The 23,910-nt window shown below is 33.2% G+C and overlaps 2 protein-coding genes and 1 long non-coding RNA gene across 6 annotated transcripts; 1 reads left to right on the forward strand and 2 right to left on the reverse strand.

Annotated features, from left to right (window-relative positions):
• Nucleotides 1–1,988: 1,988 nt before the first annotated feature.
• On the forward strand, nt 1,989–12,054 carry LOC11434903 (uncharacterized). 3 transcript variants are annotated; one of them, XR_003013179.2, is made up of 4 exons: nt 1,989–2,174; nt 2,261–2,895; nt 9,570–9,650; nt 10,160–12,054. XR_003013179.2 is itself a non-coding variant. In XM_003618253.4 (3 exons), exon 3 carries the CDS (start codon nt 10,906–10,908, stop codon nt 11,659–11,661), a length of 756 nt encoding a protein of 251 aa, XP_003618301.1. In that variant the 5' UTR covers nt 7,281–8,363; nt 9,570–9,650; nt 10,160–10,905; the 3' UTR covers nt 11,662–12,054. The 3 variants fall into 3 exon arrangements, 2 of the variants coding, with proteins under 2 accessions (XP_003618302.2, XP_003618301.1); XM_003618253.4 differs by lacking the exons at nt 1,989–2,174; nt 2,261–2,895 and adding an exon at nt 7,281–8,363; XM_003618254.4 differs by lacking the exons at nt 9,570–9,650; nt 10,160–12,054 and having other exon boundaries at nt 2,261–3,131.
• Nucleotides 12,055–12,974: 920 nt separating this feature from the next.
• On the reverse strand, nt 12,975–15,004 carry LOC11434425 (uncharacterized). 2 transcript variants are annotated; one of them, XR_003013181.1, is made up of 3 exons: nt 14,675–15,004; nt 13,355–13,474; nt 12,975–13,265 (listed from the first exon to the last, which is right to left on the reverse strand). It is a non-coding gene; the product is annotated as an uncharacterized lncRNA (long non-coding RNA). The 2 variants fall into 2 exon arrangements; XR_005645664.1 differs by having other exon boundaries at nt 13,355–14,230.
• A 3,001-nt stretch (nt 15,005–18,005) lies between these two features.
• LOC11433963 (probable polyol transporter 4) lies at nt 18,006–20,513 on the reverse strand. Its single transcript, XM_003618251.4, has 2 exons — nt 20,040–20,513; nt 18,006–19,810 (listed from the first exon to the last, which is right to left on the reverse strand). The coding sequence occupies exons 1-2, from the start codon at nt 20,251–20,253 to the stop codon at nt 18,432–18,434; spliced, it is 1,593 nt and encodes a 530-aa protein (XP_003618299.1). The 5' UTR covers nt 20,254–20,513; the 3' UTR covers nt 18,006–18,431.
• Between the last annotated feature and the right edge of the window lie 3,397 nt (nt 20,514–23,910).

The raw sequence follows: 23,910 nt of genomic DNA on the forward strand, positions 1-23,910 counted from the left end.
CGAGAGACCTACTCGCCATGGCGAATTTCCATTTTTTCTTGAGCTCGCCAGGGCGAGCAGTGCACAGTGGCTGAAGCCACATTTCGTATTTTGTGTACCTAGTCGTACGTACTGTTTGATTGATTCTTTTGGTTGCAATAATGATTATATGCGATTACATTATTTTACCAAGAACATGATTGATTGTTGATTGTTGAATTATGTATGATTGTATTTAAATAGAATGTACAAAAGTTGTTGTGTCACAAGTTGACCATGTTGAGGTGTAAGTCATATTTAAATATGCACTGTTGAGTAGTAGATGTTGTTGTCCATGTTGTAGATGTTGTAGATGAGTTGTATGTTGATATACACAAAGTTGAGTCCATTGCATGCTCATAAACTGTTGAGGGCTCATGCCCTGTGAATGCTTAATCATTCAAACTGTTGAGGGCTTATGCCCTGTGAATGCTAGTTCATTCAAATTGTTGAGGGCTTATGCCCTCTGAATGCTCGTTCATTCAAACGCGTTAAAATGGTACCACATGCATGTGCATTGTCGCATTTGTCGTTGAATCGTTGCATTGTTGTTGTGTCGTTGCATAGTCGTTGTTGTTGTTGTTGTTGGTTGAATTTGTAGATGTTGTTTAAATTAATAAAGTAAGAAACATGACTGTAGAAATATCTGTTATTTATTAGATCATTAAATATAGTGGATGAATTATATACCTATTATCATTGTTTGTGAATCTCACCCCTTTTGCTTGGAAATGTTGCCCTTCGTATGGGTAACTTGCAGGTGATCCAGAGTAGTAGCTGTTAGTTGCTGTTGTGAGTGGACTTTTCCTCACATGTGTCTTAGGTGCTCTGATACGTAACGGGATGAGAAATATTATCGTTGTATTCATCATTCCTTATGTATCATTATGAACCTGTTAGTGTTAGATTAAATCTTTAAGGATATTTATGTTGAGACCATGTGCCAGATTTATTGGAAGTTGTTTAATTGTTGAAAATAATTTCGCTGCGATGATTTGATATGTTTTACCAAAGCTATTATGTAATAAATAGTATTTTATTCTATTTATGGATTTTTGAAAAGTTGTGACATTCCGTTTGTTGATTAACTCTAATTTTAATTAATATTTACGTTGTTGGGTTAACGGGGTGTTACACCCAGTCTCAATGAAAATGGGTTTGCTACCATACTCCTAGTCTTTCGTGTCGGACACCTGCGCAAGTTCAAACCCCTTCACGAATTTGAAGAGGCAGGTCTTCAATCACCATTCATCAAGGCCAAGTTCTCATCAAATGCATAAGTGTTGGTGGCCTTGACGAAATGGTCCCTAGACCAAAACTTGGGGGAACATCATCATCCCCATCAAGGTCCTCAGCCAGGCACATTCTCCAATGATTTTAAAGGACAAAAATTACTATTAACTCATTTTTTATATAATTGTAGAATATTTAATTACTCTAATATATTTACAATTTTACCTTTTTTTATATAAAAAATGAGTTAATGGTCATTTTTGTCTTTGAATGTGTAACTCTTTTAGTCAAAATAGTCTTTAATGTTAAAATACTCTTTTAATACCAGCATTAACTTTTTTTATATATGGATTGATATGACAATAATTAAATATCTATTGAAACGAAATAATAAATAAACGTATTGAAGAAGTGATATGATAATATTAACACATTGTTTTAACGTCAAAAACTATTTTGACTATTATAATTCACAATCATGAACTATTTTAGAATTTCGACACAAATTCATAATAAAAATTATTATTTACCCTATAAAAATATTAATTCTTTTTTTTTTTTTTTGATTATTAAATTCAATCCACTTATCGGGTCAGAAGAAAAAGGTGTGATTATCCCGTGCGTTTAACTCAATTGGCAGGAATATTGCATATTATATGTAAAGCTGGGGTTCGAATTCGAACATCCATCTTTACACAATTTAATTGTGTGACCTCTGACCCAATAGAGTACCTACCAAAATAAAAAAGAAAGGTGTGATTTGAGTTGGCAGAGAAGTGTCGTGAAGAGAAGCCTCCAACGAAGGAAGAAAATGGCAGAAGCAAATAGCAGAGAAGCCCAAAGACGAAGAAGAAGAATTCTCCAACAAGGATCTGATCGTCTTGCCTTCATCAAGGGTCACATCCAAACCCTCCCTCCTACCGGTACCTTTCTTCTTTCATTCAATCATTCAATTCCAAACCCTATAATTCTGAAACTTCAATTTTAATTTATATAATTTTTTTTGCAGATTTTCAAAATCCCGATGCTTCGGAAACAAGCATTACCCATACACCTACTTTTCCTGAACAACAACACACTCAAACTGATGAGATTTTAAGTTTCCCAGATTCTGAAATTCAACCTGAACCTGAGCCTGAACATGTACAACTACTACCACAAACACTTCCAGATTCATTTAATGAAATTCCTCGGCAACAAACACGTGCCGAGGAACCTCGAAGTTTCAATTTCATAAACCCGAGCGACGTGAGTAATGCTATCGATGCATCAAAGACTATCCGTCTTTGTTGTTCAATTATCGTCGCTCTATTGGTTGTTGCATCATATCTAGGTCTCTCATTGATTAAGACTGTGATAAGTTTTAGGCCACTTTACTTGGTTCTGCTTACCAATTCAACGTTTGTTGTTTCGAAACTTATTTCTGGGAAACAACGAGGCGTTAATGAGAGGTCGAGGAGAAGACTGAACGGTACGGATTCTTCTGATCAGTGGAATGGACAACAACTTGCCAAAACATTGGAAATTGGCTTGGTGGTGAAGAGTGTGGTTGATGCCGTGTTCATGGATTGTGCTGTCTATGCTATTGTACTCATATGCAGTCTTTCGTTTGTGCATCCGTAAAACAACGGTTTCTTTTACTTGGTTTGAATTTTGAACCCTTTTTCTTTTGTTCATTGACTTTGGCGTTTTTGTGAATTATCGCTCTGCTAGGATTGTTAACTATTAGTTCACTGATTTCTTTCCATCATGTGTTAATTTGATTGTTTTTTTTTTTTTTTGCTTCGACTACTCATTACACTAACCAAACTGCAATCTAGCAAATACATAAGTTGTTACCTTAGAATGCCTTGAGATTGGAATTAAGGAATGGTTGTTCATTTTGGGCAGTCATATTCTACTTTTTTTAGGTTGAGTGTATAGCAGAATTTGACTATTTTGAATGAGTATTGTATACTAAAACTGGTCAATGAATACAATTTTTTTTTCGTGAATTACCAATTGTTGGCATCAGGCAATTCAGTCCTCCTAAAATCAAGAAAACTTGAAATCACTCATCAAAGTGAAAATCATTGATCACATTAGTTCATTTTTAGTCGGGCGATTTAGTCTCTGAAATTGTTTTAGAGAGACTTGTGTGATTGGGATCTTTCAGTTTTAGAGATTATTTTGAAATGCTGTTAGTTAATTTCTAGGGATAAATTATTTCAGCTCTAAAATTTCTGTAACTAGATTTTCAATTTACTCATTTCTTTCTTATATTGTTTGTTTTTTATATTAGGCCTAACTCATACATACATATCCGGCTTGTAAGGTGAGTGGTGCCACTCTTTATAATATCTAGTCTTACCTTATCATTAAGATATGAGGGACTTAGTTTTTTCAATACCCCCACACCCACACACACACACAGCATATTAGGATCGGTGCATAGATATAAATGGTGGGTAGCCCGAATCATTAGGCTCTGATACCTTGTTAGCTTTTTATATTGGGCCTAACTCATCCCTAGCTGACCGGCTTGTAAGGTGAGTGGTCTAGTCTTTATAAACTCTAGTGGGACCTTATTTTTAAGATATGTGGCACTTGGTTTTTTCAATATATATCCACTAATTTGATGTATATAAAGTACTTGCCATCAAACTGAGGTCAAGGTTTTGGACTTTATTTGATATGAACCGTCTGAGAGGTTGCCATATGAAAGTTTTAGAACTAGATATTTTACAATGTTTGGCATGTTATGCTGCCTAGAAATTACACCAAACCTAGTGTGGAACCTTCTCTCGGATTTTTTCATGCATTAAAGGATAAATATTATTTCACCTGAGGTGGGATGAGACTTGAGGGGAGGGTGTATGAAAGAAATAGAGAGTGAATAAAATGGAGATTTGAAAGTTATAAGACTCGTTTAGTTTGACTTCAAGTTTTGTTTCTTTAGGCTCTAAATGATTGTTTCTTTGGTGTCAACATACATTTAGACCTTTTAAACATTGAACCTAACATAGCATATTATTTGTATCGCTTAAGCTACTATCTCATTGTGAGTCCTGTGGAACATATTAGTTTAAACTATTTAGCATAAATGCTAGTTTTGAATTTGGAAGAGGGTAATTTTGAGTCTGGTTACCTCTATGGAACCTGCCGTGCATATCCGAAACCCTGTTTTTGATATACTGATGCATAGGTTGTAAGGTTTTAATTGGAGAGCCATAGTGACGGGGAGTTAATGGGATCTACAAAGTCCATGCTTTCCTGATCATCAGCTGATAGTGGTACCACACTGATTTTCACAGTGAAGTGGCAATAATCTTCTTCAGCCCTCCCAGGATCTTGAAATGGGTTGATAATTACTATCAACACATTGGAAGGAATATAAAGATTATGATGCCAGATGGATGTTCTATATGCTACTTACTACCTTGTAATGTAGAGGTAAAGATCCTTAGTGTGTGCTGCTTATATAAACCAGATGGAACTCATAAAATCAAGATAACGAAACTGTATTTTATTGAATGACAAAGGCGAGCTCAAAGGCTCTATAATGGTGGAATAACAGAAAAGAAAAAGATAAACCAGAGTGTGAACACTCCTGCTAGAACACAATGCTCCCTAAGCATAGAGATCCTCTCCTAATCAACTTTTAACAATATTTCTTAATGAGTTAAGAATATTCCTTCAAATCAAGGGAAGTACTAACTGACTCTTATTTTAACCTTCTAGAATATGCGTAGGTGTATACGTGTCCTAGTGTATGCGGTTTGTCGTCCTTCACCTGAACCAGAGCCAGAGGCTCTTACATCCTCTTTCACTCTCTTTCCGACTGCTCAGTATTAGTTAAAGCTGACTTTCAATAAGGGAAAATATATGAGGAAATACAGGCACTCTGGTTTTCTGGGTGGGGTTTAGCATGCACAAGGGAAAGATTTGTGCTCCATGCACAAGTTGTGCAAATTAGTGCTGACATTCATTTTCGGCCGTTGATATATTATTATTAAATTCCAACGGTCCAGATCTGTTGCTTTAATCTAACAGGTTACCTGCTGTTTGCAATGTTGGTTTGGTGCTTGCGGCCCCCACCAAGTGATTAATTCATAATATTTTAATTCTCTTTTTGTTGGTTTATATTGGGCTTGGGCTGATATTTTTTCTACATAGGTTTTTTAGAAGAAAAATATGAAAACATTTTTTAGCATATTTTCTGGTACCTATTAAAAATACGAAAAATATTTTTCTGGTACCAATTAAAAATACGAAAAATATTTTTTAGTACCTATTAAAAATATGAAAAAATCTTTTTTCTGCATATTTTTTATTACCTATTAAGAATAACTTCCATTTTATCTTAATTTTTTTTGGCACCTGAAATTGCATTTTGTATGTATATGGAAAAATCTGAAAATGTATAAAAATTTAGTAGAAGTTGTTTTAGTAAATTGGATGCTTGTAATTGGATTTAATTTTTTTTTTTTGGAAAAATTATAAGATGAATAAAATATGTGTAATATTTGGCTAATAAATACACAATCCGGTCGGTATTATAAACAAAATTTAACATTTTAGGTTTTTGTATGTGATGTATATTAATGACCACGTATATCGTTTATTAATTATCGAATTTTAATTTTTGTATTTTGATGAATTTCAGTTGTTGTATTTTTAATCTTAAGTTTTATTAATAAAATTGTATTATGTTATTTTCTATATATAAATATAAAATTAGTTTTGTCGTTATAATATAATATTATTAATGTTTATTTATATTAAAATACAAATTAATTATAATAATAATTAAATACAAATCAAGATGTGATTATCTTTATAAATCGATTAACATTCATCAAAATACTTTTCGTATAAGATTATTTCTATTAGGGTGAGAGTTGTGAACTCTTGATTGATCAATTAACAATCTTCCAGGTAGTTTAGATCGAAGATTCTTCTTGTTGGGGTTGTAAGCTTGATTAATCGATGAACAATTTGATTAGTCATTGAACATTCATTAAAATACTTTTCGTATAAGTTTCTTTCAATATATGTAAGAGTTGTCAGTTTGATAAGTCAGTTTGAAGTCTTGGAAGTAGTTTAGGTCGAAGAATTTGGTCATTAGGGGCAGCATTTTAAGCTTGATTAGTCGGTAAAGAGTTTGATTAGTCATTGAACATTCATCCAAGTACTTTGACTACATGATTCTTTCAGTTGGGATAAGAGTTGTGAGTTTGAAGAGTCATTCTAAAATCTTGGAAGTAGTTTAGGTCGAAGAATCTTGTTATTAGGGTTAGAGTTTTAAGCTTGATTAGTCGGTAAAGAATTTGATTAGTCATTGAACATTCATCCAAGTACTTTGACTACAAGATTCTTTCAGTTGGGGTAAGAGTTGTGACTTTGAAGAGTCGTTATGAAATCATGGAAGTAGTTTAGGTCGAAGAATATTGTCATTAGGGTTAGAGTTTAAGCTTGATTAGTCGATAAAGAATTTGATTAGTCATTGAACATTCATTTGAGTACTTTCACTACAAGATTCTTTCAGTGAGGGAAAGAGTTGTGACTTTGAAGAGTCGTTCTGAAATAGTTTAGGTCGAAGAATGTTGTCATTAGGGTTAGATTTTTAAGCTTGATTAGTCGGTAAAGAGTTTGATTAGTCATTGAACATTCATTTGAGCACTTTCACTGCAAGATTCTTTCAGTTAAAGTAAGAGTTGTGAGTTTCAAGAGTCGTTCTGACATCTTTGAAGTAGTTTAGGTTGAAGAATATTGTCATTATGGCTAGAGTTTTAAGCTTGATTAGTCGGTAAAGAGTTTGATTAGTCATTGAACATTTGTTTGAGTACTTTCACTATAAGATTCTTTCAGTTAGGGTAAGAGTTGTGAGTCTGATCAGTCGTTCTGACATTTTTTTTTTTTTTTTTTGTAAATAATTTAATTTGTTTGGATACAACTATATTATACCTCCTCTAACAAAAATCTATTTTTTAATTTAATTTTTTTTAAAACAGATTTTTTGTTTTTTTTTTTTAAATTAGTTTTTTTTAAAAGAGATTTTTTGTTATAAAATTAGTTCAATCTTTTGACCATTATATTATCTCTCCTCTAACAAAAATCTATTTTTTTTAGAAGCCGCTCTTAACTTTTTATTTGAAGGTGTTTTTAGATTTTTGTTGGATTCTGCCTTTTTTGAAAAACCGTAACAAACGGATGCACAATTTTTAAAATTGAATATTTTTTTTCTTAAAAATACTATAACAAACGAACTCTATATCATAGAACAATTTAAGTTTTTTTTTTTTTTTGTCAAAGACTAAATTAACATGCAAGAATATCATAAGGAAATGAATTAAGTTTTCGCTAAAAGATAAAAAACTTAATTTCATTTTAACCACATTTTTTTGGGGAAATTATTTCACTTTCCCTCTTCTCCTAAAATAATAAAATTTCATCTCCCTCCTTATTTACCCTCCTCGCGATTTTGTCTCTAACATATCGAATTTATTTAATTTTTAAATTAATTTAAAATTTATTAACAGAGGAGTCTCCAAAATACTCCATTCGTCCTGAAATATAAGCAAAAAAAAGCTCATTTTCTTTATCCTAAAATATAAGAAAAAAGATAAATTTTTATTCTAATTAATCTTATTTTTAAAAAAAAATCATCTTTTTCAATAATCTAATTTCACCACTTTGACAAATGGCTCCAACATTTACCCCCATATAATTTTCACAATGAGAGCGCGTGTAATGAAAGTGAAAGTAGCGGCCAATGAAATCCTTTTTTTTTTGAAGGAAGCGCCAATGAAATTTTAGACCGGGAAAGTCCCCTTTTCCAATTTTTCACCTCTAAATACATAATCCAAATCAAAAAAACCATTTCTTTTGTTCCAAACTGAAACCCCTCATTCCACATCTCTCGTTCCAAATCTGCAATGGCCAAATCTAAACATCACTCATTCTTCACCGATTGAAACTGAACCAAATCCCTCTGTTCTTCACCGTTCTCAAATCTCTTGTTCTTCACTGTTCCCAAATCGCAACACTGTTCATGGGTCAAAAAATCTGAACCAAAACCCTCTATCTTAAATCCCAACACTGTTCATCGGGTTCAAAGGGTTGAAGCTTCTGTAAGTCTAATCCCAAAATTTCATTATTCTTCTATTTTGACTTTCTGTGGCATGATTCAGTTACCGTGTTTTCACCTTTTTCACTTGTTATCATTTTTTATGTATTTCTCAAGTTTAATCAAATAGGGTAGTTCAATTTCATAATTTATCTTTGATTTTTTGATTTGTTTTTACTATAATATGTTAGGTTTTAAGAATAAGAACTACTTTTACTTGAAATTTCAATTTATCTAGGGCACACTCTAACAATAAGTAGTAACACTTATTGTAATGAAAAGTGATTTTATTTTTATGGTTAGTCTTTCATAGAGATTTCGTAGGTTTTGGGAGTGTTTGGATTGATGTATTTTCTCTTATATAGTCGCAAAAGTTGTGAGAATGTTGTTTGGCAAGAACTTATGAAAACAACTTATGACATGTTCATAAGCTGTTTTTAACTTATTTTCATAATTCAAAGATAGGTTATGAAAATAGCTAATAGGTTATGCAAATACAATATAACTTGATATTGGCACTAACTAATTGTTTTGTGACAAGAACTTATGAAAACAGCTTATGAACATGTCCATAAGGTGTTTTCAACTTATTTTCATAATCATTGAAGATACTGGCTTAACTTGATTTTCCCATTTGCTCTTTGAGAAGGATACAAAGCTACCTAAGCCACCAAAGTCCCCTGCCAAACCCTAAATTTTGTTACAGTTTGAAGTTTGGAAATTTTGTTATGAATTAAGTTGATCTTTTCAAGTGTTTCCCTTGTTCTGCTCCATTTAATATCTAAGAAACATTAGGGTTCAAAATTGGTTGGGGTCTTGTTCCCAATATTTCTCAACTCTCTTAATAGAACTGGTCTATATATTCCTTACAAGAATCACGAAAGCTCATGAATTCAAATTATCTATCTTATATTTAAGATTGTTTTACTTTTCATTGGACTACACTACTTTTATTCATGTCATATTACCAATTTTACTAGTTGGAACTGAGATGTCTCGGCGTTGCATTTGGCATAGCATAATTGACCCAGTTGAGAACTTCCTTTTGAGTTTGGCATTAAAATATTTATGCATGTTGATGCTTATTTAGTGCTCAATTCTAGTGTAATGTGAAAAAAGAAATAAGACATTTCTAAACATTTAGCGCTGGTATAGTACTTAGTTATAATTGAAATTTGATATCTGACTGGCCGTTCACTGTTCCTATCAGATTTGTCCTGTGTGTGATAAAAATTTAGGGGAGGATGTAATCAGGATGGTGCAGAGTTCAAGCTTCCCAATCTCGCCAAAGGTATTTGTTACCTGTCTTGTGATTTATGTGCTTAAATTGTAACATAGGTTAGTTTCATGTAGGAGTTCGAAAGATATGGGAGGTGCGTGTATATGATATCATACTCTCGAAAATTTAAATGAATCATGTAACTAGAGATTTACTCCATAATCTATCATTATTGGCTTTCGGAATATGCAACCTCTCATTCCAAACTATGAATAAATTTATGTTGCTAGAATTACTTGACTGTTAATGCGGTGTGACAGTGGTTATTATATTCCTGCGATATGGTTTACAATTACATATATTTTTTTCTCTTTGACTATGCTTATTCAATTACTTGCAAATTGTGGAGCAATATCTAACCTGTAACACATTCCATACATTTATGTATTAAATATCCGACGCATTGAATTTTGACTTTGCTTTAGTGTTTTTTGAAATTAGTTATTGAAATAAGGTTTATGAAAAGTATCTTCCTAAACACACCCAATGCTGAAATTCTGGTGATGGTTTTATGTTTGCAGCTCTGGCGGAGCAGAAGTACCGGACACCGGCCATGAAGAGGATGTTCAAGAGAGAAGTAACTAGGCTGCTTTTGCTCAAAAGCTGTTTATTTCAGCTTTATACTCAGAATAATTAATAGAACAATTAGTCAATACATTGTGAGGAATTGCTTAATTACATCTTGAGATAGCTTTGATGCTTGTAAACATTACAACATTGGCTTTTATTCTGGTGCATGAGTTATCATTATAGGATCATACTAAATATTGTTCATATCGGATAGCTAGAAAATTGGATGGTTAGCTCTATTTTGGGGCCATGTGTTAGGTATCCGGTGGTATTGATAGGGTGACTGCTGATGCAGTCAGTTATTTTAATATATAGTTATTTAGGAGCAGTTAGCATTTTGTGTAATATGCAGTATTTGTGTTGATTAGGAGCAGTTAGGCAGTTTATGTAGTAATTTGTATTGATTAGGAGCGGTTACAGGCAGTTTATGCTCTTAGTTGTATAAATAAAGCCATTTGACCACAACAGTAGGAGAGGATTTCAGAATTATTCAATTAGGAACCTTATTGGTTTTGGGCAGAGAGAGAGAGTGATGTCTCTTCTCTGAGGAGCTTTTGCTCTGGGATTACAGAGGGATAATCTTCTGTAATATTTTCTATTCAATCTATAATACTATTTATTCTGTTTCTCTTTAATTCGGGTTCCTATCAATTGGTCCGACCTACCGGATACGAGAAGGAAACCAGTGTTATCGGAGATGGATGGAATATGGACTTTGAAGTATAAACTATCACAATTTACTGGGACGGATCCTGCTGGATGGATCACAAGGGCTGAAATGTTCTTTGCAGATAATGAAATCCACTCATGTGATAAGTTGCAGTGGGCTTTCATGAGTATGGAGGATGAAAAAGCGTTGTTGTGGTTTTATTCTTGGTGCCAAGAGAACCCAGATGCTGACTGGAAGTCATTTTCTATGGCTATGATTAGAGAATTTGGAGCACGTATGGAGCACCGAACAGATAAACAAATGGTGCAAAATCATGATCAAGAATCTGAACCAAAACTGTGGAAGATGGCAGAAAAACACGATGAACCAGTATTAGAGAAGATCATCAACGATGGAGAAGGAAGGTACGTCAATGAAATTTCACCTTCTTCGGAAAAGGTTGTTGATGCAGAAATGGAGAACTTTGAAACAAAGAAGAGTCGCAAGGATAATAGAATTGGGGGAAGAGTATTGAACGAGAAAGGGACAAATGAAGAAACAAAAGCAAGAAGAAAATCTTACATGACAATTAGAAAAAGAGAGCAAGAGGGTGGGGTCTACCCACAACCACCGCCGGAGCCATTCCCTCTGAATTTGAAAGAAAGGAGTTGCAAATATAAAACTTTGTATGTGGCTTGGTTGTTTGAAGGAGGCTTGTCAGGGTTCCAACAATGGGATCCTGGGGGCAAAAGAATTCAAGTTAGTTTCTTTAACTCAGCCTTGAGGACAAGGCTGTTTTTCTAGCGGCCGGTAATGTTAGGTATCCGGTGATATTGATAGGGTGACTGCTGATGCAGTCAGTTATTTTAATATATAGTTATTTAGGAGCAGTTAGCATTTTGTGTAATATGCAGTATTTGTGTTGATTAGGAGCAGTTAGGCAGTTTATGTAGTAATTTGTATTGATTAGGAGCGGTTACAGGCAGTTTATGCTCTTAGTTGTATAAATAAAGCCATTTGACCACAACAGTAGGAGAGGATTTCAGAATTATTCAATTAGGAACCTTATTGGTTTTGGGCAGAGAGAGAGAGTGATGTCTCTTCTCTGAGGAGCTTTTGCTCTGGGATTACAGAGGGATAATCTTCTGTAATATTTTCTATTCAATCTATAATACTATTTATTCTGTTTCTCTTTAATTCGGGTTCCTATCACCATGTGTTACTGATCAATTTAGTGACATTTATATATAAGTTTATGCTTTACATTTCTTTATTATCAGTATGATTTGCATACTTTCATGGGGCAATGTTTTGAAATTTAAATTGGAAATCAAATCGGCAAGACTTCTTGGTCGTGATTCGATAACTAAACCTGATATCCCTACATGGATTGAAGACAGAACTTGTGTTTTTTTTTCGGATAAACGAGGCTACCAAGTTTGGTGGAAATGGAAATAGTGAGCAGCAATACTCACTATGACCTCCTGCATTTTATAATTTATGTTCAGCAAAACTTAGTGATAAAGTATTTTTCGTTTTTGTTAGATATGGTTTGATAGATTTGATAATTGGACTGATGCCTTTGTTTCTTTTATAAACGGATGTCTTTGCTTAGCTTCTAATGAAAATGAACAAAAGTTTTATCTATCTGCTTGAATTGGTCATCTTATCCTAGGTGTAGTGATGCAATGCTTTGCTGCTTTGGAAGGGATGTATTTGTGGCTTTGAGAGGATATAGTTTAATTATAAGTAGCTGAGTTAGGAATATTTAAGCTGTCATATTGTTTGTAAGAGTTGGATCAATGCTTGTAAAAGGGATTTATGTCTACTATAATGTATAATGTAAAACTTTCTTACTCAATAAATTAAGTGACTTTTGTTCTGGAAATTGAGGATATATTTATGGTTATGTTCTGAAGTTGAACAAACTGCCGCGATGAATGAAGTGTCTACTATAATGCTTAATATGATAATGTTATGAAGTTGAACAAACAGCCGTGCTATACACCAAAAACTAGGCCTACTGAAGTTGTTTTAACAGCAGAACTGCAACATGTTTCTGCCAAAAAACCAGAAAAAGAGAAGCAACCATAACAGAAATCCAAAACACCACTGCAGACCCCATAACAGATAACCATCGATTCATAATTTGATACCAAATATCATTGTGTTGTGCATCTATAATGATAATTTCATAAGTACATTTGAGAACACTAACTAAATCAAAGCATAACACTCAATCAATAACACAAAAAGTCAAATTGTTTACAACTGTATCAAGTGCACTTGTTTACACTAAATCAATAACATGTCCAAATGCTTCTTCAAGATGATAGAGATATTTCTTTAAGTGAATCAATGTAAACCAATGGTTTTTCCCTTCCTTGCCATGTAATTTCAGTAGTTTGCTACATCAAACATCCAAAACCAGTTAAATAAATTGACTATCAGTAAAAGTATTAGCATGCTCGAGAATTAAATTTCACTGCGGCCTAACCTTGGCACGAGGTATTGGACTGGCAAGACATTGGTCAAAGTGAATATTTTCCAAAGCTTTCTTGGATATCTCTGGTTGCTCCACCCCAACTTCAGTTAGCACTGACAAATCTGAGCTTCCCTACACACATATGATCAATTTAATGACAATGGATTGTAAATGTGGTAAAAAGATTACAGTTTAAATGATCGATGAAGGTTTTCATGATGGAGACATAGGTTTTGATTGGTAAAAGTAGGAGATAACGGGTAAGCTAGCTGATGACATATAGAGGATAAGTTATCTAACTGATTTTGAAGTGTTTAGTAAAACTAGCGTTTAAACTAAGAAATATAAAATATAAAATGACATAAAAAGATATTTTCAATTAATATTTTTAAAAAAACCAATTAAGATAATGAGGGTAAGTTGAGAGAGAGAAAATGATATGTTAAAAGCTATAAGTTCAAATGCTAATTGAAGTAGCTTACCAAAAACGCTATAAGGTAGTGAAAAAAAAAAAACACTTTAAGCTAGTGAAAGAAGACAGTTACCAAACAAATCTATTTTAACCATACGAACTTATAAGCTCGTGGCGGTTTGGCCTTGTCATCTAGAGCCACGCAACGCAAGAACGGTAATACAAATAAAAATATAATACAAGCATTTCCGAGGCAAGTTAAATATCTCCCTGAACTCAATAATAGAGCTAATAACTAAAAAGTAGAGAGCAAATCGCCTGAATCCAACTTTCTGCATTCCAAGTGCTAAGACCATGCCTTAAAAGAGTGACTTTCTTTGATGAAGTGATTAACTCATTTGTTAGTGATGTTGTTGCTTTTGTGAAATCATATGCACCACCAGTTACAGGAAAATCAATACTATTTGGAAGGTTGTCTGCATGAAGACACCACAAAACAACCTTCAGCCCATGTTGGAGTAAATGTCTATAACAACTATTCCAGTATTTCTTTACAAATAGCTCTCCTCACTCATTCAATTAAAATAATTATGGTTTAATTAGATTGCCTTAACTTATTCAATAACAGTAACTCACGCACGACCATGCCAATATACAAGACGACTGTGCGTCTGCAATTATGAAGCTTTGATAGCAACCATCCAGTGCAAACCAACACGGTCGTATCAATATTACACACGACCGTGTGTTACGGCAGAACAGCAAATCGAAAATTGAAAATGGAGAACACTCAAGAACAGCAACTTCAATGGTGACCAGCTTGTTCAAAATGCATTTCAAAAATGAAAACTACTGCTAGTCTTCAACAACCATACATCATAATAAACAATTAAATATGTTTAACAATTTCTTATACATACCTTCAAGTTTCAGAAATCAACCAACAGCTTATATGAATCCAGATCTAGAAACCAAACTAAGTTGCAATCTCCAAACTTCAATGGAAAGTGAAATAAAATTTAACAATCTTGTTCAAGAAGATGAAATTTAAGTTAATGGGTAGGTTGATAGTGAGTATCAGTTTCTGAAAATATGAAGAAAATGGTGGTAGATGAAAATGATTCTTTGTGAGATTCAAGTGAAGGAAGAGAGAAAGAACTAAGAAGACTCACGTGAGATTCAAAATGGAGGTTGATGGTTAATAAGTTTGAATTGCTGTTCTGCATTTTCAGTTTGGGGGTGTTTCCAGCAAAAACAATAAAACCAATATTTTCTATTATAATATGTTTTCCTTTTATTAATGATTTATTTTCAGCAGGTAATCTCTCCCCCAAAACCGCCAGCTGTCCAAAAATCTTTCCCTTGTGCATGGTGCACAAATCTTTCCCTTGTGCATGCTAAATGCCACCGGTTTTCTGTGTTTTCTTGTTATACTATTTTCTTCTATTTGAGATATATGTTGTACTTTGCTATGTAAATACAAGAGAAAAATGTAAAAAACAGATAGCTGAGTGTTAAACTCGTGACCATAGGGGGTCTTTAACACTTGCTTACCGCTGCGACAGCTGAAACTTTTTTGTAGTAATACGACTAATTTAATATATATTGAAAAACCTAGGGGATGCCATGGCACCCATGGGTCTTCACTAAGATCCGCCACTGGTATCGAGTGAAGAGTGCGAGAAATAGATAGAGGGGAAATGGTAAATATAACCCTTTATAAATGTATTTTGCTTGCGGGTACCGGTACCCAACCAAACTTTTTAGTACGTAGGAGGAACCATTCAATAATAGGAACAATATTGGATATTAGACAACCTACATAAGAAAAAATAGTGTTTTTCTTCCAATTTTACCATCCACTTGATTTTTTATCGATCATTGCAAATAAAAGAGAAAACAGACACATTGACGCTAGTGTAATTTATTATTGGGTTAAATAATTATTTGTTACTACAAAATTGGCATAATTTGGTTTTGCTCTCTACAAAATTTTCCTTCGAATGTTATGATTGTCGAAAGACTCATCGTATATGTTTAAAATGTTAAGAATATGAAAGGCTGTGTTTGTTTATGGTACGCAGAGGTGGTGGTCAAGCCCGTTAGAATGTGGGCATTGGCTAATTCGTGTATGTTATGATTTCTTCAAAAAAAAAAAAGAATATGAAACAATTTTAGCTCAATTATAATTATCTAGAGTTTAAATAAAAACGATGTATTGATACTTAAAAAAAAGGTTTATACATAATCAAGCAAGAAACTTCTAAAGGATGACTTGTTTAGGAAAACCTAATTTCGATTATTGAATGGAACAATACTTTGCGAAACTTTAATTACCTCCCGATCGAACATCATATTATTAGAGTTTCTTTATCAAGGAGGGTTAAAAACATACTTACCCTTCAATTATATCGTAGCATTATTTTTTAAAATACCAATGCAAATATCTACATAGTTTCCTTATAAAAAGATCGACATAGTAAAATTTGATTAGTTTGTGAAAGTAAAATTTTGTACACTATTGATATATAGTTGTTTAATGAGCATGTAGTGATGATGGAGGTCATGTAAAACTATTTTGTGCATCTTCTATTTTCTCATCATATAGTTAATTCACATATTAATTATACAGAAAGTAATTAATCATATCATATAACGTTTCTGTGCAAACTTATTAGCATATTCTTCAAACTATGGACTTCACTAAAAACTATGGAAAAATTCATAATTAATTGATAAATAAAATAAAAAAAAAGTGCATGTAATAATCCCTAAAAAAAAAAAAAAAGTGTATGTAATAAAATAATGGTTAATTCAAGTTTTATTCTGTCAAACATATTGGCCTTTAGTTCTCAGAAAAATATACGCGTGTTCCAAAAATTCTACACGAAAATTATTACTATTTCTTTTTTTAATAAGAAAATTATTTGTATTTCTTTAAAACAGTCTAATCTATCTCTGAAAAAAAACTGTACTGTATGCAGTTTAAAATGTAATTACTATGCACGCAGTAAATAATTGTTCAAGTATTTTTTTCCCTAAAATTTTTTGTACAAGTATTTTTATAATTAATATTATCACATAACAAAATAGTAAAAAGACACCCTTAAGAAAAAATATTGAAAGAGCTCTAAAAAAAAAATGGTGAAAGACACGTATACAAAAAAAAAAACAAAAACGCACGTATATAATTATTTTACAATTTTGTTGTATAAAAATTGTTTTACACTAAATTTTTTTTTTTTTTTTGTGGGCAAAATTGTTTCACTTTCTGTACGATATTCGGAGCAGTCATGTTTTCTTATGTCGGGGAGATTCTTTTAGTGTCGGTGTACCTAATATTCATGGGTTGCAATTAATGGCACTCATTTCCCTTTCACATTTTAAAAGGGATTCTGCATACTCCATCAGTAGAAAAATAATTAATTGAAGGATAAAAATATTAGGCTTTGTTTGCGAGTTTGGAGAGGAAAGAAATGAAAGGCTTTGAGGTGCAAAATATGAAGAAAAATAGAGAAATCTTACAAATTTTTTAAAAGAGCAGTTTTTTAGAGAATGGTAAATTAATGCATATGATTACTTTATTTTTAATTTTAAAAATATTATAACAACATAAATTAAATTTGAAGAATTCTTATTAACCCTCCAAAACCCCCAAAATCCCTCATCCAATACAATTTTTTAGTTCCTCCAAATGAGGAGGGTTTTGTATTATGAAGAAAAGTTAACCCCCCAAAGCTCTCCTCTCCCATTTTCTTCTATTTCTTCCACTTGCTCATTCCTTTTTTCCTAAGCCTTCCCCTCCCTTCCCCTCCAAACTCGCAAACAAAACCTTAGATAACTTCAACTCTACGACGAAGTGATAAGCATCATTGAAACTCTCACTCTATAATGTCCCTTGGTTCGAACTCGAATGAAGGCATCCTAACAATTTTGACATTGGCGGTTGAACTACGCTTTACGGAAAATTCTATGACAGTTTTATAACCTTCTTTAAGACTGAAACAGTTTTATAACTGTTCTCTATTATTTTAATTCATGTAACAACTCATAATAAGTAGAGCTTTCCATACCAGAAGGAAGTTTCATCTTCTTGCCTGTAAAAGGATCCACAAGTATACAAAAGTTTTGTTGACTTCATTTTTCACACTCTGGATGTACTGAAATCTTTTCAAGGAACTTGTTGCCGGTCATATTATGACATTAAGCAAATATGATTATATATCCAAAAAAAAAAGAACACAGTTGAGATGCTAAAATTAAAAAGAATATATATAATCTATTAAAAGAATTTTCATATGAATTACATCCCTCATGGAGTACACTGTAATGGCTAATGATGGTACTATAAGTTGTTTCCAAATATCTCAAAGGACCATGTGGAGACAGGATCATCTCCACCAAAAATCTCCGTTCATATACAATCCTATTATTGAGTTACATGAAATTAAAAGAAACAGAATAATTGTACAGCTGGTAAAAGTTTGAGTATACATTAAGAATGCAATTTGCCTTCGTTTTTTCTCATGTCCCTTATCAGATATCAAATTCTCGTGTCGCCGAAGATCATATCCATGTGAGTGATTAAAGCCGCGGACAAAACAAGAGAAATTGAAATATATGTAGCTCTGGAATGACAAAATCCATCAGGGTCGTATAAAGGTGTGGTCTATTTAACTAATTTGTTAAACCAGTTTTGTTCTGCACAAGTTGTTCAACATCACCTAGCTCCATCTCTTTTCCCTGACTCCCATGTTCATTCTCAAACATCATCTCAATCTGTTCCAATGACTTCCCTTTTGTTTCAGGTACTAGTGTGAAAACAAAGACAATGGCAAGAGCAGAAATAGCAGAAAACAGAAAGAATGTCCCGCCGAAAGAAATTGCGTCGGATACAGACAGGAAAGACATGGCTACAAGGCCGCTGCAAACCCTATTCGCTACAGCTCCGAGTGCAGATGCCTGAGCACGCACTCGTAAAGGGAAGATTTCAGATGTCAAAACCCAGCACACAGGGCCGAGTCCAACCGAAAAAAATGCTACATTTCCACAGACAAAAAGAATACCTAATGCTATCACTAAGGGCCCTTTTTCAAATAATGAAAGAGTAACCCCCATACAGAACAAACAAGCAGTCATCCCAATTGTGCTAGTAATGAGAAGGGGTTTTCTACCTACTTTATCGATAAGGACAATGGCCACCAAAATAAAGACGGTCTTTGTTATACCTACGGCAACAGTAGCAGCTAGAAGTTTTGATTTATCTTCAATTCCAGCTGCCATTAAAATTTCTGGACTGTAATACACAGTTGCATCAATTCCAGAGATCTGTTGAAAACACTGAATTCCAAGACCAGTAATCAGCATCCGGCGAAGCGCCGGTGGCGGAGAGAGCAATTCACGCCACACGGGTTTGTCCTCGTATTTACCAGAATTGGCAAAACCAGCAGCCTGTTGTATTTCTGCTAGCCTCTCTTCCACTTCTTTCTCGTCTTCGTTTGTTTTCAACAGCACCGATCTTGCTTCTTCAATTCGGTTCTGCATCACCAACCATCTCGGTGACTCAGGAATAATGAAAAGAGCAAAACCAATGAACACTGAAGGCAAGATTCCAACAGCAAGCATTACTCTCCAACTTATGTGTACCGAAAGGCCGGAAAACGCGTAATTGGATACATAACCAAGCATAATTCCTACATTTATAAAAATCTCTGGAAAAGTAGTAAGTGAGCCTCTAGTGAGATTTGGTGATATCTCAGCAATATATATAGGTGAAATCATAACTCCAAAACCTATTCCAATTCCAGCTAACAATCTTCCAATCATTAGTACTTGATATGAAGGGGCAAGAGTCATTGTAATTCCACCCATTTGGAATACAACTGCAGCCAATGCCATTGTCCATTTTCTACCAATAATATCTGATGTTCTTCCACCACCCAAACTACCCAATAGAGATACAATACTCAAAATACCAATCAAAAATTCTACCTGAACCTCAGTTATCTTTAGATCTTCTTTGATAAATATAACTGCACCACTCATCACACCCACATCTGCAAAAATTCACAAAACAAAAATCCCGTAAAAATCATCTCAATAAAACTCTCATAATTAATAACAAATACACAATTGATGAGTTATTATTTTAGATCTGTTATTATCTTAGCTACTAGAAATGCAAAAATGAATCAAAATCATTGTAGATCATCAAGAACAATCTAAATAGAATCAAAGTCAACGCAAAAAATCAACAAAGTCAAAGACTTTTCAAAGAAAGCATACCATAGCCAAGAAGAACATTGTTGAGAGAAGCAAATATAGCACAAGCAATAACATATTTCCTAGTACTGTTCCTCTTATCTTCCAATTGTTGTTGGTGCAAAACATCATCATTATCATCAACAAGGTGTGAATTCATCCTCTTGTACTTGTTCTTTGTTCCTAAGGGAATTCCAGATAAACCCATTTCCCCATTACCATTTTCTTGGAACATCATCTTTTTAATTTGAAGAAAGACTTGTTTTTTTGTTGTATGAGGTTGCAAACCTTTGTGTATGAACAAGGTTGTTTATTTTTGTGTTTGGTTGGACTAAGTTATGACATAACTTAGACTACCAAAAACATGGAATGTTGGATTTTGAGGTTTTAGATCTGAAATTGAAAGAATGATATGTTGAAATTAAAGAACATGACTAGGCAACAATAGAGGGCCAACCCTCTTTTTGTCACGCAAGCAATGGTTAGAACTACAGAAGGAAGCAACCCAACTTGACTATTATTTTTTTAATTAATTATATTTTTTAATATTCGATTTGTCATTGGAGAATGGATGCATCACATAGTTTTAAAGATTTGACCCTAAACTTTAATTTAGATTAAATGGCGCTTTCCAGGAAACAAAGTAAGCAAGTAATTTTTTTAGTAAATAGGCATTTATTACCCGCCTGAAATTTATAAAACTTCAATTATCCTATTGAAATTGCACAACATTAATCAATTTACCTAATCCGTCAAATTCTTCTGTTAGTCAACATGACGTTTTGTAAATATCCCCCTTAACGTTTTGCACTTATGTGCAAAGTGTCCCTTGAACTTGAAAATTTATATTTTTTTTTCTTATCTTTAAAAGTGATTGCATTACTGAATTGTGGAGCATATTAGATAAGTTTTGACGGTATACAACCATATATGTTCCCTGAACCGATCAAACATTAACCATCCATTAGAGCCTAATGATATAAAAGTCAGCATAGCAAAGAACAACCCTGTCAAATAGAAAAGTAATGCATATCATACATAATGAAGCACATAAATGACATATGATTGGCATAACCAAGAATTACCGAGATGTCGAAATATATGGCTTTGTTATTGCTAATCTTAACCACACCAAAAATTTCCACTTCCTTTATATTGTGAGCACTGCACACCGTACACCACCACACTTCTCTCATTTTCAAGAAAAAAAATACATAAACTTGTTACTTCTCTGATTTTATAAAAGATCTTGAAGGAATCATGGTCTTTTTCCCCCGTTAGGATTGAAAGGAGTGGTAATAATATTATATTATTTATATTTCATTATGTTTTTTTTTTAAGAGAATAAAAAAAAACATGATAGAAACCATCCTTTTGATCGTTAATGGGATGAAGGACAACTTGAAAAAAGAAAAACCAACATCTGATGTTGGAACAAAGAAATGCTTTTATGTTTGTTTTGTAACTATTCTTGAGTTTTGAACATTATTGTAGGGTTTACAAAATACTGTCAATTTGTTCTACCATACTTCCAATATATGGTTGTATACCGTTAAAACTTGGCTAATATGCTCCACAATTCAGTGATAATGCAGTCACTTTTAAGGATAAGAAAAAAAACATAAATTTTTAAGTTCAGGGGATATTTTGTACATAAGTGCATAACTTCAGGGGGTATTTGCAAACGTCATGTTGACTAACAGAAAAATTTGACGGAGGGGGTAAATTGATTAACGTTGTGCAATTTCAAGAGGGTAATTGAAGTTTTGTTAATTTCGAAGAGGTAATTAACGAAACTTACAATTTTAGGAGGGTAATTGCCTATTTACTCAATTTTTTGTGTGGAAGCAAGCAAGTAATTTTCTAATGCATTCATATTATTACATAACTACCGTTGGAGTGTCCATCTATATGCTTTTTTTAATGTGTTATCATGTGTGAATTATGAACAATTTTTTTTTTAAATTAGTTAAATTTTAAAATTTTATGTATAGATATATGATTTTAAATTATAATTAACAACATGTTTATCTTTTAAAATTAAACCAACAATATAACAAATATAATATAAAGTTTTATATTTTTCATACATTTTATGGTGAAGAACGTAATTGTAGATGTTTATTATGTAACGCCCTTTTTGAATTATTTAATTATTTAATTGAGTCTAGAAGTTATTTAGATGAGTGTATATTATATTTATATAATATATGTGTGATTTATTTGATTTATATGATTGAGGTGGATTTTATGAGGAGTTGTGACTTATTTTATTGTTTAATAAAATAAGATTTGAAAATAAAATAAATATTGAGTTTAGGGGCTGTTTTGAGATTTTAGAGAGTTTTGGGGGAGAAAGAGAAATAAGATAAGATAATTGGAGGAGATATGAAAAGAGAAAACCTAGTTTAGAAAAACATAACGTACGTACGATCAATTTTGGAAAAAGGGAGAAAAAGCCAAGAGAAGAGGGAGAAGACCTAGAGGCTGCGATTTTCTGATTATAAGGTAAAGGTGAGACTAACTTTGCAATTCTATTAAGTCTATGAATCAACGGTTACATTTAACATGAATTAGGATGAGTTTAAGAGGAATCAGAAATTAGGTCAAATTGAGAGAATTGATGATTAAACGGTGAAAACTTGTTAAAAAGATGTAGAAACTATCCTTAGACCTTAGATAATGATTATGATGAATTCTGGAATCGAGATTAGGCTTAAAACCATGAGAGTTGATGATTTTAGGTGAAAACTGCATTCTGCCCGTAGCGACATTCATCGCTCGCCTCTCGAGCTATGATCCTCGCCACGGCGAGTGATGAACTTCATCGCTCGCCCCGCGAGTAACTTTTCCCCGCCTCGCGAGTTGCACGTCGCATCTCGCCATGGTGAACACTTGAACTCGCCTAGCGAGCTTGACCAGAGAGCATGCAAGATTTCGTATTTTTGACTTTTGAGTTGAACCTTAGATGCTTTTGAGTGCCTGAACATGTCTAATAATGATTAGGAAAGAAAGTAGAATGAGATTGAACCTGGAAAAACTTAGAATGAAAACTTTTGAGAATCTGACCGAACTTGCCACGGCGAGCATAGGCTCTCGCCTCGGGAGCACTTGTTTTACATAATGCCTTGTTTAGGTTAAATGCGATCTTTGTCGCACGAGTTGATGTGAGTTGATCCTAGAGGTTAGAAACTAAGTTGTTTATCTTGCTGTTAATATTCCAGTAAGACTGATGCATATGAATTTAATGTTGCTTATAATGTTATATAATTGTATATACATTACATGACTTATGTTTGATATTTGAGTTGTTGATTTGCATTCGATATTATTATATCATGATGGTTTGCATACTACCTATATTGTTATTTGTTATTTAACTAAGCTGCATGAGTCAGTCTAAGTTGTTGAAGATGATGATGTTCCAAATAATTGGATTAATATACGAGATTGTCGAATTAAGTTGTTTTAAGAGGTCGAATCCATGCATTAGCATTCATTGTTGGGGGCTTGATGCCCTGGAGCTTTGTACTCACCACGTTGGAGCATTAGCTCAAATTAGCGATGGGGGCTTGATGCCCTGGAAGTATATTAATACTCAAATAGCGAGAAGGGCTTGATGCCCTGTATTGGTACCACATGCATATAAGAGGTCTAAGTTGCATAGTTGCATTTGTCGAGTCAAAGATGATAAGTTGTGGAGTTATGATTAATTATATGAACTATGAATGAAGTGAATTATGATATGCTATTATCCATGATCAATATTAAGATGTTTATATGTTGTTAAATATAATTGTTGAATTATATGCTTAATATTATTGTTTTGTGAAATCTCACCCCTTTTGCTTGTAAATGTTGCTCTTCGTATGAGTAACTTGCAGGTGATCAAGTT

The sequence above is a fragment of the Medicago truncatula genome, chromosome 4, assembly GCF_003473485.1.
Source record: "Medicago truncatula cultivar Jemalong A17 chromosome 4, MtrunA17r5.0-ANR, whole genome shotgun sequence".
Lineage (NCBI taxonomy): Eukaryota > Viridiplantae > Streptophyta > Magnoliopsida > Fabales > Fabaceae > Medicago > Medicago truncatula.